Below are 13,574 nucleotides of genomic sequence, written 5' to 3'. Positions count from 1 at the left end.
AGAAAGCTGGGCATGTTTCTCTCCCCCACAGGGCCTTTGCCTCACACTCACTCGGCTATGGGACCCTCTCTCTGGCCTCTGTTTTAAAGAGATTACCTCACAGCTTGGCATTCTGTAGACCACCTTCTGAGAAATGCCAGCTAGCTCGATCCTCACACTTTCGTAGGGGAAAGCTGGGCCCAGAGAGGTTGAAAGTTCTGTCTAAAGTGATAAGCTCTTGGTCAGTAGAACTAACTGGGCCCCACTCTCAGGTCTGGTCTGCACGCAGGGCCACCAGACTTGTGCTTTCTACAGATCCTTCTCATCCTATGATGCTTCAGGTCTGAGACACCCTACGCTGTCTCTGAGATTAAAAAAATCCCACCAATGCAAACAGAGATTTCCTTAGATTAAAAAACAAATGTTACAAAGGAGTGCTAAGAGGTTTGTTTGAGATAAGGTGATTTCTATTTGGTGGCCATGACCACCAGAGATGTTTACTGTAATTCTAATATGAAAATGAAATCATATTCTGCAAATATAACATAAATCATAGTGAGAATTATGCAAAATGATTCAAAGAGATTCTGAGCTGCTACAACACTGAAATACCCAGGCCACTGCCCTATTAGACTCTGGTGTGGCCCTGTGCTCTTTGAGTCACGGCCGTTGCCATGTTTCCTGGCTTTGGCCCCCTTTCCTACCCTGGGAAGGTGAATCTCCTCTCTCTCTCTAATTTAGTTTTTAAATGAACTATATTTTCTAATCTAAAAAAAAAAAAAGATCCAAAGGTTGCACTCTCCTGGGTTCTGATGTGACTGTCATGTATACAATAAATACTTATCAAGGACCTACTGTGTGCTAAGCACACAGAGATGAAAAACAAAGGACAAACCTTGAAGTAAACATGCTTGCTGCAAACCACTGTGATATGATTCAGGAAAGGGACAAGCATCAGCTAATTCCTTCCAAGGCCTCCTGTGCACATCGCACCCCACATTGCCATGGCAACGTCATGGGGCTCTGAGCCACAACAAAGCAGCGGTGGCGTCTGCATCTCACCTTTGGCCATCTTGTTGAGAACCATGTCGATCAGAACGTAGGTGCCGCTCCGGCCCGCGCCGTCACTGCCAACAGAAGAGAGAGGTGAAAGCGTGGCCGTCCACAGGGAGGCACGATGCACAGCAAAGCCAGCAACAGCCGACTCTCCTTCATGCTTAAGTGGGGCCAGAGTGAGGAAAGGAGGGTCGTGGATGCAAGATCAGAGGAAGGACCATGGGGTTGGGAAGACGCACAAGGGTGGGGATGGAGGGAAGGAATGGAGGGTGCTTTAAGCCTCCCCGGCAGCTCATGGGGATCAGCTCTTGTGTTTCAGATTTGATTCTTTCTTCCTCCCCCGGCCCCTTTGGTCAAAGATGTGGTAAATTTTGTCATAAAAAAATGAAGTGAAGAAATGTTTGACTGAGTCGGCGTTGACAGCATTTGTATCCAAAGTATCTGTGAGATTCTTTCCCTGCGATAACCCTCGCCCAGCCAGTGGGGGGCTGCCGGGCAGCTGGGCTTTGCCGGCTCACACAGGCAGGTGCACTGGGGGCACATCATTCCGGGTTGCCTGTTCACCCTTTAAAATGTCTCCTTCCTCTCAGAAGGAGAGATACATGTATCATTCATTACTTAATCATATCCTTTAAAAAGCATTCGTTTCATCTCTTTCTCATCCCACTAGCTATAATTGGAATATTTACCATCTGGGCTAGAGTTGTAAAAATGTTTGAATTATACCTCAACAATAGCAAGTAAAACAAGAAAGAAAATTCCTTTTCTGGGAGAAACATAGCCGCAGCATCATCCTTTTCCCATAAGGAATGTGTGAAACCATTTCATTCCCCCACGTAGATGTTGTCATGGAGTAATGAGAGTTTGACAGACCCTCTTCAAAGCAAATAGGGTGTGTTATCACATCCACGACTGGCTTTTAAGTGGAGAACTTTTTACATTTATACTCCTAGCAAAAACAATTGTGACTTGAAGGGGAAAAAATGTTTCTGACTTCAAGAATTACGTGACTACCTGATAGATCATTATGCTTTCAGTTTCTGATTTCTATGCTGGCCTATAATCCCAAGAAATCATTGCTAAGCCTAGAGGTTGATCTTTTGAGAGTAAAGAATTGTTGCATCTGGGCTTCAACATGTTTCCTCAAACAAATGGCTGAAAAAAGCTTCAGATAACTATTTTACCCATTGTACTTTCACATACACACTACATGCACTTTCCCTGCATCTTTACCGAAGAGAAACGGCCAGCCTGACACACTCTCTAATCTTCCTGTTCATTCCAAATGACCCCCCCCACACGTTAATTAAATGGGCAGATTCAGTGTTTGATCTTTGGAGGCAGATTTCCCTTTTAGTCTAGGCAGAAAAAAAATTCTATAAGGCAGTTCTAGAAAAATGGAGTATGAGTTCTTTACCAAAATTAGTTGAGTATCAAGTCCAACAGGAATAGTATCATTAGACTGAGTTCTTTGAGTGGACCTATTCTCACTGGTGTGGTTTTAACCTACTTAAGGATATGAGTCATTGAATTTTCACCCGAAGGCCTGGACTCAGAATAAACTGGAGGTGGCTGCACCTCTTGTAATTACAGATTTTGCTCATAAGTGGCCCCAAGCATTTCTCACCATCTGTACAGGGCTCCAAGCTTCTGCAAAATATACTGGTGGCTGAGACAATGTGATAGGTCAAAAATAGTGTCTCAAAGTTGGTGTGCAATGGCATCATAGCGTTTAAAAAAATAAGGTGGAAGAACATGAACATTTGGAAATAGACTATAGTACACAGTACAGTGGGCTGCTAGAAAGGAAATATAGCATATGCAGTTTATACAGGTAAAATAAAATGAACATGCATTTTATCTCCCCAAATGGCACAAAAAATTCAGTTCATATCTTTGGTTTCCTTTAGAAATGCCAGTTACATTATATTTACTAAGCAATTAGAAAGTTTAACTTCTATATTTAATTGTATAGATTTTTTTTGAGGCAGAAGGAAGTCTTAATCCATGTTAAAAGTTGTACTTGCCTGCAATGAACAATTATTGGACAAGAACGGCCCCTGTAGCACTTGTTTACTTTTCTGAAATAAAAAGAAATATAAAGATTATGGTCATGTACTAAGACTCTATGTTTTCCAAATAGCTAATAAGCCAAAGCAAAAAGTTTGTATCTTTGAAGTCACTTTGCGATCAGCCTTTTTTGACCAAAAAAAAAAAAAAAATCAAAATTACACACACAGTTTCAAAGATTTATTTTTCTTTTCAAAGTTAAGTTATTAAACAGCTTTAAAAACAACTATCAAACTTTCACAATTTTGTTTTTCCCCACACAAGAATGAAGTCCAGGCTTCTGGTCAATGGACCCTCCGCCTGCTCTGCCTTCCCCGGGCGCCCCCTTTCTGTTTTTGCTTGTTGATCTGACCCTATGTTGTGACATGAGGGCCTTCAAGATTCTTTACTAAAGTTTTTGAGTTTTGCGAATTTACGCTCATAGTCTTTTACAGTTTAGACATCATATTGGAATATAATATTACCATGTTTCTAAAAATAGCATCTTAAGGAGCATTTCTGTTCAGTCAACTTTTGGTAAGATATCTAAATTATGGAGAAACTTCAATTAAGTCCAAGACAAGTCTTTTCTATTTTTATAAATTTGAGTACACTTAAGAACAACCTCGTTGTACAGATTTTAGGTCAGAAGTTATGAAAGTTAACAATGAGCATATATTTAAGATTCCCTAACCAATTCTTGCATCAAAACAGAGGGCTGATTTAAAATTCACAGTGTAAGCTCCAAGTAATTTTTTTCATTCAGTGAAACAACTAAACATGTTTACAAAGTACATCAAAGTTCTCAATAATATATTTCTGAATAAAAAGAGAGACAGTTTATTGAAAGAAAAAAATGTGTGAAAATGATGTATTCTCTTGTGCTGTGCGAACTCCTACAATATCAGCCACAAATTAAAATTTACGAAAAATGACAGTATGGACCAGAGATGGGAAAATGTCACATTTCTTTGCAAAGTCTACTTGGTACTGAAAGAATTGAAAGTGAAAATTCCATCAACGGGTTGCTGTGCCAACTGACCTTCGAAGCCCAAAGGGGCAAGGTGGAGGGTGGGGGAGTAAGTACTCAATGACCAATAAACTTGGATACCTTGCAGACCCAATATCAGAATTTCTCTCCTTCTTTTTTGCTTGTTCCTTCATGGAGTTAATAGAATGAGGTCCTTCTGTCATGAGTCTGAACCCCCAGCCTGCGCCTACCCACACGTGGCCACAGTCACAGCCCATGCAGGGCAGCACTTGATCTGAGCTGCTCTCCTGTCTGCAAAGATGCAGCATTTTATGAACCACACAGAGATGCCTGAAAGATGGAGCAGGCTCAGAAATGTGGGTAAAACCAGAAAGTGCCCTCACGGCCATGTCGCCATTTCTGTGAAGCCTGGATTGCTTCTGGTTTGTGGGGAGAGGCGGAGAACGTAAATGCAAGCTCCTTAAAATCAGCAGCACTTGTATGCCAGAATGCCTTAAAGGTCCTCGGTCCTTGGACAATAAACAGACTGGAAAATAGATCCACTCATTTCTACTTCTAAAGTTTCCCATTCCTGACTCAGGTTGTGAAGCATGGTGAACTACTGATGACACAAAAGATGCTGGATCTCAAGGGCACTTCTTGGTGTGAGGGATGGGAAGCCCACTCGCTCAATAAAGACTATGTATATGTGCACATGTGTGTATGCATGTGGGTGTGCGCATGTGTGGGTGTACATATGTGTGCATGAGTAGAATCAAGCAAGTACAACAGTGAGACCAATTCTTGGTTGGCTTTACTTTTAGAGGCCTTTTACCATCAAACAGAGGGTTTTATTGAGTCTCTGAATCTTGCTAAGGTGAATGACTTCAGTTGGGCGCCTTCTACTTTCTGTTATATTTTGTACTTGACATTCATTCTATGTCTGTAAAGATTAAACTCAGTGTTTGCATGTTCATATGCTGGTCAGTCACCAAGTGTTGCTCATTTTTTATCCTGATGGGTCAAAGTGCAAAAAAGGGTACATTAAAAAAAAAAAGATATCTTTAGAAACTGGTTTGAGAAAGCATAAATGTAAGAGATCTCTAGAATGATTGAATTTCATTTACAGCTGGTTAGTACCTTTTGGCAAAATGCAATAGTCACCTCTCTGGCAAAGACATGTCGCTAAAAAAAGGGAATTTCTGGCTACAATGGCTGTGGTCTGCTTCCCCACCCCTGAGATGCCTGTCTTCATCTTATGGTGTTTTTAAGACACGACTTTCTCCAACGTGTCATGCTGTCTGCCCTGGAAGGCCTTGGGAAGGTTTCACTGTAATTTCCTTACCCGCCCCAGCCCCTGCCCTGAGCTCAACCTGTTTACAAACAACCACGAGTAATCAAGGAGACGTGCAGTGTAGATACAGGATGGTGGTGTGGTTTAGAACTTTATTTACAAAGAATCATGCACTTGTATTATTACAGGCGAAACATCACAAATAGAGAAGCAAAACCATGACATGTTGAACACAAGTGTTCATCCGGTGGACCTAAGACGTAGACTGGATTATTCATGAGGGCGAGCAGAACACAGCTGTCTCATTTTACTCTATTAGAACAAATCATCAGTAAGCACAAGGTCTCTAGCATTGAGAAAAAATGATATTATAGATATACTTCGACAGAAGGAATTCACTGAGAAAGAACGATTAGTAATACAAACCAACCCACGGGTCACTGAGTAAGAACGAACCGTCATGCAAACCAACAGCAAGCAGGGTCAGAGGTCGTTAGAGGCTCAGAAAAGGGGCTTCCCACATTGTCCCTGCAGTGCAGTCACAGTTTCCAATGATCACTTTTGTGACTATGCAACTGGGCTCATATTACTAGCTGCAACATCACAAAAATGACACTGGCCACCGCTAATTAGCTGGCAAAGTAAGGGTTTGTCCATTTTACCATGAGCAGCGTTAGTGAATGCCATTGCACACAGCAAGAAGTGAGAGGATAACAGAGAGGAGGGGACAGAGGAAGAGTGGAGAGAGGGAGACAGGGAGGGGGGGACGGGGAGAGGGAGAGAGAGAGAGAGAGAGACAGAGACAGAGAGAGAGAGAGAGAGAGAGAGAGAGAGAGAGAGAGAGAGAGAAGTTTTTAAAGCAAAGCCCTCACATGTGATGCTAATTATCTCTTAGCAGTTTCTCTTTAAAGTGTAAATGTGTTCCCTCTGGGCTCCAGAAATATTTAATGACACATCTCGATGCCTGGTGAACACACCAGGCCAGAGTGAGAACTCCAGCCTATTGTTCAAGGATGAGGAACCTGTGATACCCTGCAGCATGAAAACGGCCGGTGTCTTCAGAAGCTGTTTCCCCTTGCCAGGTGCTGAAATTTGGATGGCTATTTTGCACAGGAAATCTCCTACCAGTAAGGTGTGTGTAAGTATGAAGCATTCTCAGAATGTGCTCATCCAAGCCAACTGTCCAGGTCACACTAGGAAGGCAGCATCGGCCGAAACCCGGGTGGTGCCAGCTAAGGCAGGCAAGAAAAGCTTTCTGTCCTGATGGGACTTTCAAAACTATGTTCGGGGTTCATTTTCTTTTTAATTTAGCCCAAACCATCTTAGGCCCTATCTCCCTAGACCCTGGAGCAAGGGGAATTTGGGAGTCCAATTTTTCTTCATGATGAATTGTAAACATGAAGGGTGGGTGACATGGATGTTCATTTCCATATATGGATATGGGTGTGGAAATGTGCCCATATGCATATATGCACAAACACACTGGATGTGCATAAGGACTGGTGTGGTGGTGAACTGCTATCTTTGAAACTACATCTATGTTGCCAATAATGATTGCTTTTTGAAGACCCTATTTAGAAAATTATGTAAGATTTCTGCATAGCCAGTCTCTAGAAATAAATTTGCATTGAAAAAATGTATTCAATAGTCAAAAAATCAGGGTAGATTAGGAAGGAACTGTAGACAGTAGCTGCCTTAGGATGTGTTTTGGATCCACACTCTGCGTCCTCAGGGGAGGTGATCTACCAGGTAGGGGCCACTGAGTGTACATTGTGATGTGACACCAAATTTGTGTGTCGTTTTGGAGAAGCTCTTTCATATGCTAGCTGATTCAAAGACTAATCCATTTTAAAAAAAAGTTTTAGTTTGCTTTTCAAGGTAGACTAAAAGGCAAAAGAAACAGTATCATCATAAGCTTCAGAATCTGTAACATACACATTCAAAACCCCACATCACTTGCCTTTTTAACCTCCCTCGAATTTCATAACTGTAGACCCAAGGATGCATAACCGTTCAGATACAAATCACTTCCTGATAGTGTATAATGCTGGATTAAAATGCATTTTATTCTTTTTCTCTAATTCTTTGCTTGGATATTTATCTGTTTTCCTTAGCAGGTAGATTTCTACTCAGTTAAACGGAAGAGACAGTCTATAACATTCAAAACTTGGTTATAGATGTTCAGCGAGTGGTTTCATTTTCCTTGTATTTGTGTATTCAATTACCACCATTGAATAGCTAAGGCAAACCAACTGTTTTATTACCAAGCATGATGTACAATCAAAACATCAGTCTCAAATTTTGGGTTTTTTTTGCAGTCAATTTCCTCCTGGAAGACAGAGTCTAGCATTCATTTCAACAGTCCAAGAAATACACTTGAAAACTACACCATGTATTGGGTGACTGGCTGACTAGAGCAATGAACAAAATCTGGAAGTTTTTTTTTTTTAAACTGTCAGTTTCAAAATAGCACTAAAAATATATACAGTCATGTGCTAACTATAGCCAAGCTTTCATCTAAGATTATCCATTTTAGAATCTGGGCCTACACTTGTTAATATCATCATACGCAACCAGCTGAGTATCCAAACTACAAATCTGAGCTTTATTCATCAATATCCTGTGAAATGGAAACTTTAGGACTCTTCATCAGTTGAAGAGTCTTATAAAAAATAACGACCATATTTCCACAATTCTAAGATGCCTATTTCCCCCTCACATTTTGACATCTCTGAAACTAGAAAAGATCTCACAATTAAAATGTGCAGTTAATAGAACCCTCTTTCCTCTTGCCTTTTCTTCCCTTTCTTGCCCTTTTCTTTCCTTCCCTTTCCAATGATGACACAGATGGGAAATCTCAAAGCTGGTGGCATCTTAGAAACAAGGAAATCTGGCACTAAATCACGCCCCCTTCTTTCCGACATCTACATTCTGAATGCATTAATCAGCTAGCGGGTTCTTTGTCATACCTGCGGAAATCCAGAAGTGACCTTGTGGAGGAAGGGACCCCCTGGTCATACCAACTCAGGAAGTGGAACTGGGTCACGGTGCGAGTCTCGTTGGTTTGAAGGTTCTTCAGATAGAAGCTCCTCACCAGGAAATCCTCACACCAGATGTGTTCAGAGACCAGATTGACCTGGACCGAGAGGGGAGAAGGAAAGGGAAACAGAGATAGGCATGGACATCATGAATCTCACACATCCCTGAGCACAGAGCTACGTTCTGGGAGAGGAGGGTACAAGTTTTATAGCAGAGAAGTGACCCGGTTTAACAGCCCCCTCCCACCTTCTCAATTTTAACATAGCTTATGTGAAAGACAGCTGTGTGTGTGTGTGTGTGTGTGTGTGTGTGTGTGTGTGTGTGTGTGTGTGTGACTTAGGAGCTTGATAGTCAAATAATTAAAAAATATGTTACAATCCAAAACTATCCCAGTTGTATTTCTAACCATATAAGCCCTCAAGAAAAATAACCAGAGAAAAATTACGCTTATCAACACAACCACCAACACAAATATGTGATCTACTAAATGGCCCTACCCTAAACTCTATCACAGATGGTGTACACCTGGATACAGAACGAGAAAAACCAAAGATCCATGTAGATATACCGAGTGGCTGGAACGCAGTCACTTCTCACGGTTAAGTCCATTTCCAGTGATCCTAAAGCCACAACTGTGGTTCAGGCTTCATGTTTAAGCTTCCAACATGTTTCCTACCGTGTGGGCCTTTGGCACTCTGCCTAATTTAATGCAAAGCACAATCAAAAGATGGATTCTTGTGCTTGTTTAAATGCCCAAGTTTATTTAGTTCACTCTTGATGTGGGTAGCAAATCTAGCAAGGGAAATAAACGTGTCAGCAGGTTACTCTCAAATGAAAGGGTCACATGGTGCAGATACAGAACTCCAAACAGCCATGGGAGGACCACGCGGCCCAGGCCATGAAATCAATAAGCAATTAGATGAGGAGCAGGGTTCTTTTTAAATATAGACCCCACTTAAAGGTCTGTTCTATGGGACTGGGACCACGCTGTGAGGTAAATACTTTTTTTCGATTCTGTCAGCATTTGGATTTATACGATTAAAAAAATGAAAACCACACCGTGTACGTAGGTCAAGTCCATGACCATGAAGCACTAGAGTCTCTCCTGGCAACGTGGCCCTCGGGGGTGACTCAGCCCTCACCCCTCTAAGGCTGGGAGGCGCTGACCCTCCCTTGTATGGGGCTGTCTCCAGCCTCTTAAGGGCACCCGCCAGACTGCTGGTGACCTGACTGATTTACTCAGACGAGAACTGGGATGTGTGTGCTCCTCGCCCCAAGAAGGCAGTTCCTTCTGTCTAAGTACCTCATAGACGTGGTAGAGGTTGGATCCTTCGTCTGGCCAGTAGTGGTAGCACTGGCGGACGCCGTTCTCCGTGAGAGGTGTCAGCATGACAATGACCACACAGCCGCTCTCCCACACCATCTGCAGACAAAGAAAGGCCCGTGGCCACGGCATGACTATCTCATCACTGCCTGACATGTATAATTACTGCACTCAGAAACAGTCCAAATTTATTCCATTCACAGGAAATTTATTTCATTTTCATTAAACACGTTCACTCTGCAGCTGCGTGCACATCTCTGAATACGCCGGACCCATATTTTGCATGTTCCATGAAATATTAAAAAAAAATCCAGCAAATTCATTCCATGCCCTTTAAAACCTCCTCATTCTGTGTTCAGCTGTTTGCCTTCCCAACTTTCGATCTGTAAAGGAAACTTTGTATAATGCAACACAAAACAGACAGTAGGCAGGCTGAGCCCGTGATGAACCGCTCACTACTCCTTGCCACGGAAACTGAAGTCAGTTGCCACTCTCCCTTTCTGGTGGCTGTCATTATTTTGCATAACTAGAGAGACAGTTTGCTTTGTGAAGCTGCTATCCTATCAGAAGCTGGCTCTGGAAGGGTTCTTTTCAAAGTACATCACAGAGAGCTACATTTTACTGCTGGAATTTCATTTGCTTACACCAAAATATCACAACCCTTATTCAAATGAAGGCAAATTCCAAACTGATTTACCAATCTGTAACGGACATAATATAAACAGCTCTAAGACACAATTAACTCGTGAACGCACGTTTAAACACACAGCAATGACAGTGACACAAAGGTCTTCCAACTCGACTTCTTTGCCAACACAACTTGTAACTTTGTGGCTCTAAGTCACATATTCATACTTGCAACACAATTACCAAAAATCAGTAATCCTGTGGGGTCCACTGATGTGGCATTTGTAGACTTTTATTAGCATATTAAATTATAGAGGGAAAGGGGTGTTCCTTTTCTGCAACGGGTTACATTAGCTTCACAGAAATATTTATAAGCAATTGCATTTAGATGTAAATTTGTTATCATAAAAGAGAGGCTTTTATTTCTTCTAAAAACAGCTATAAAAATCCAATTAGGATCTTGTTATTAAAAAAATTCATGCATCTACAATATAACAATGCTTTCTCATCATAGTTCATGTGACTAAATTTTCCCTTTAAATCATATTTTAAAAAAGTCAGACATCTGTACAATATTTTCTTCTTTTAATATTGATTTATATTCCCACATGATGGAAATAGTCCATACCCTTAAGGCACCTCATGGTGTATCATTTATACCAGAATTTAACAAAACCTACTGAACTATACACAAAAAAGTCCACAAACAAATATGAATCATGCTCAAACTTATGCACTCCCATTTTCCTTAGTGCCCATCCAACAACAAGATGAGAATTCGAAACATGTTTCTTACTTTAAGCTTTTGAGGCCTTCAAACCTGCTCTGCCCAATTGGCACTTCCATCACATAAGAATTTAATGTGCCTTCAGAAGGTAGCGATGCTCATTGAAGCCATTACGAAAATGAGGGAAAACACAGATTTTATGAGTGTAATAAAAATACAATGATCTAGACCATAAACTAATCATCCAGCACTCCGCTTGTGCCACCCAAGTGTGACATTACGAAGCCCCCTTGCTTAGGGAGGAGGCCTCCCAGTCTGGCAGCTTCTCTCATTGGTTCACGTGCTCCACACTTCATTACAGGAAGCCTTCTTGGCTCTCCAAAGATTTGGTTAAGATTAAATCCAAATGCAACTTAATTTAAACAAACAGTCCCAAAGGCACTCTGGGGAACAATATTTCTTTTTAGGTCACTGTGTATAAAAGCAGAGAGAGGGGAATTTACTAAATCAAACAAATAGGCAGCCCAATTGAGTACCCATGTTACAAGCTGTTCATGGATCTGGTGACATTATTTCGTGTTCCTCTGAATCGGTACACAATCATCCGAGCTAGGAGGGGAATGATGGTCTGGCCCCATCTATTCCGGCCTCCAACGGCAGTGCCTGGCAGCTTAGCCCCAGAATATTCTGCAAACAGTTTAAATTGGATTTTGGTGGGAATAGGGGATATTAATAAACACTCCAGTCAACTAAGCTTTAATTTCTAAACAGGAAGAAGTTTCACAATTTTCTTCTTCCTTGGTTTGGTCTTTGTTCTTTGTTTGCAGGTAAAATACAGGAAAGCGCAGTTTGTGTGACAAACCTTTGAGAAATCTAAAACTGTCTGTAAATCTAAGATGACCCAGAATCCTTATTTAATCTTAGTGCAGTTACTTGGGATAGGCAACTTATAAAATTAAAAACGGTATTGCTGAATTCCAGAAGTGGCAATTTCTAGCACTATTTGGTTAAGTATCAGAGAACAACCTTTATGGTCACCTACTCACTTGACACACTAATTGGGCACCTATCATATGTCAGGCATTTGGCTGGAGATTCCAGAGGGGACCTGAAATCCTCGCCATGAGCAAGGTGGCGACATGTCCCTGAGTGTGCATGGCCTTCAGCAGCTGGTGCACACCTCCCTTGGTTTGAAGAGTTACAGTGGATTTCCCTCCCCAGTAAGGAAGCAGGTGCTTCCATCCCTGGATCAAAATAAAGGCCCCAACACGGAATAAGAATGAGCCTTAAGTACTGGATTCCAAGTATAAATTACTGGTGCCATGCTTTGGAGAAGAATTTGAAACTCCCCCTTTTTGTGAGCTTCCTTTCAAATGCACCAAACCCGGTCCTCCAGCAATGACTACAACTACCTCGAAGGCTCTAAACATTATTACTCCACATGCCTGGGGAAGGGGGAGGAGGATGATGGTGAGCTTTGATGCTTATTATTCCCACTGAAGTCTTCACTGGGGCTGTGGGCTGCAGGAATAGAAATGGTCAGTCCAGTGGTTCTCAGTCATCACAGAACACTGTGGTTAAAATCTGCCGCCATTCCTTGTGAGCCCAAAGATGACACAGACCAGAAAACTTGTGATGACATCTTCAGTCAAGGTAACTGGGAATAGGATTTTAGTTATCCAGCAGCAGGCAAGTGGCAAAATTAAAATTTAGTAATTCAGACGGGTGATGCACGTGGTATAAAATGCATACTTTGGCTATTATTTGATCCAATATTGGCTATTATTTGATCCAATATTGGCTATTATTTGAGTAAGTACATTTATTGACTACTTGTTTAGTTTACTAGGACTGATTTTAAATAGTACCACAGTTGGTTGGCTTAAAACAACAGAAATGTTCTCTCTCTCTCTCCCTCTCTCCCTCCCCTCCTCTTCCCCCTCTCCCTCTCAGTTCTGGAGGCCAGAAGTCTGAAATCTGATTTTTTTTATGTTAAAAAAATCATACTGCTCTTTGTTATGGTTTCAACTGTGTCCTCCTTAAATGTTATGTTGAAGTTCTAACCTCTGGTACCTGTGGATATGACCCTATTTTTGGAAAGAGGATCTTTGCAGACATAATCAAGTTTAGATAGGTTATACTAAAAAATGAGGGTGAGCTCTAATCAAACATGACTGTGTCCTTATAAAAATAGGGAGCATCATGTGAAGGCACAGACACAGAGAGAAGGCCAGTAATAGGCAGGAATTGGAGCAATGTGGCCCCAACTCAAGGAAAGCCAGAGATTGCCAGCAGCCACCAGAAGCTAGAGAAGCCAAGGAAGGGTCCTCCTCTGGAGGCTTCAGAGGGAGGACAACTCTGCTGATATGCTGATATCTTGATTTCAGATTTCTGGCTTCCAGAACTGAAAGGGGGAGGAGGAGGAGGAGGAGCAGGGGAGTGTGTGTGGGGGGGAGGGAGAGAGGAGAGAGAGAGACAGAGAGACAGAGATGGGGGGAGGAAGAGAGAG

At 41.8% G+C, this 13,574-nt stretch overlaps 1 protein-coding gene across 1 annotated transcript in view; it reads right to left on the bottom strand.

Moving 5' to 3' along the window:
* Nucleotides 1-13,574, bottom strand: part of LOC103263345 (receptor-type tyrosine-protein phosphatase N2-like) — a gene marked incomplete at its 5' end in the record, with an annotated part of 138,858 nt that overhangs the window by 24,628 nt on the left and 100,656 nt on the right. The window contains 4 exons of the mRNA XM_021713934.1: nt 1,042-1,106; nt 3,063-3,116; nt 8,318-8,484; nt 9,691-9,810. Coding sequence (XP_021569609.1) covers nt 1,042-1,106; nt 3,063-3,116; nt 8,318-8,484; nt 9,691-9,810 — 406 coding nt within the window. The remainder of the gene's footprint in view (nt 1-1,041; nt 1,107-3,062; nt 3,117-8,317; nt 8,485-9,690; nt 9,811-13,574) is intronic.

The sequence above is a fragment of the Carlito syrichta genome, unplaced genomic scaffold (genome assembly GCF_000164805.1).
Source record: "Carlito syrichta isolate Samal-C Ts95f unplaced genomic scaffold, Tarsius_syrichta-2.0.1 Scaffold304886, whole genome shotgun sequence".
Lineage (NCBI taxonomy): Eukaryota > Metazoa > Chordata > Mammalia > Primates > Tarsiidae > Carlito > Carlito syrichta.
The sequence above is the reverse complement of the archived record's forward strand: the minus strand, read 5'-3'. Positions and strand labels throughout refer to the sequence as shown.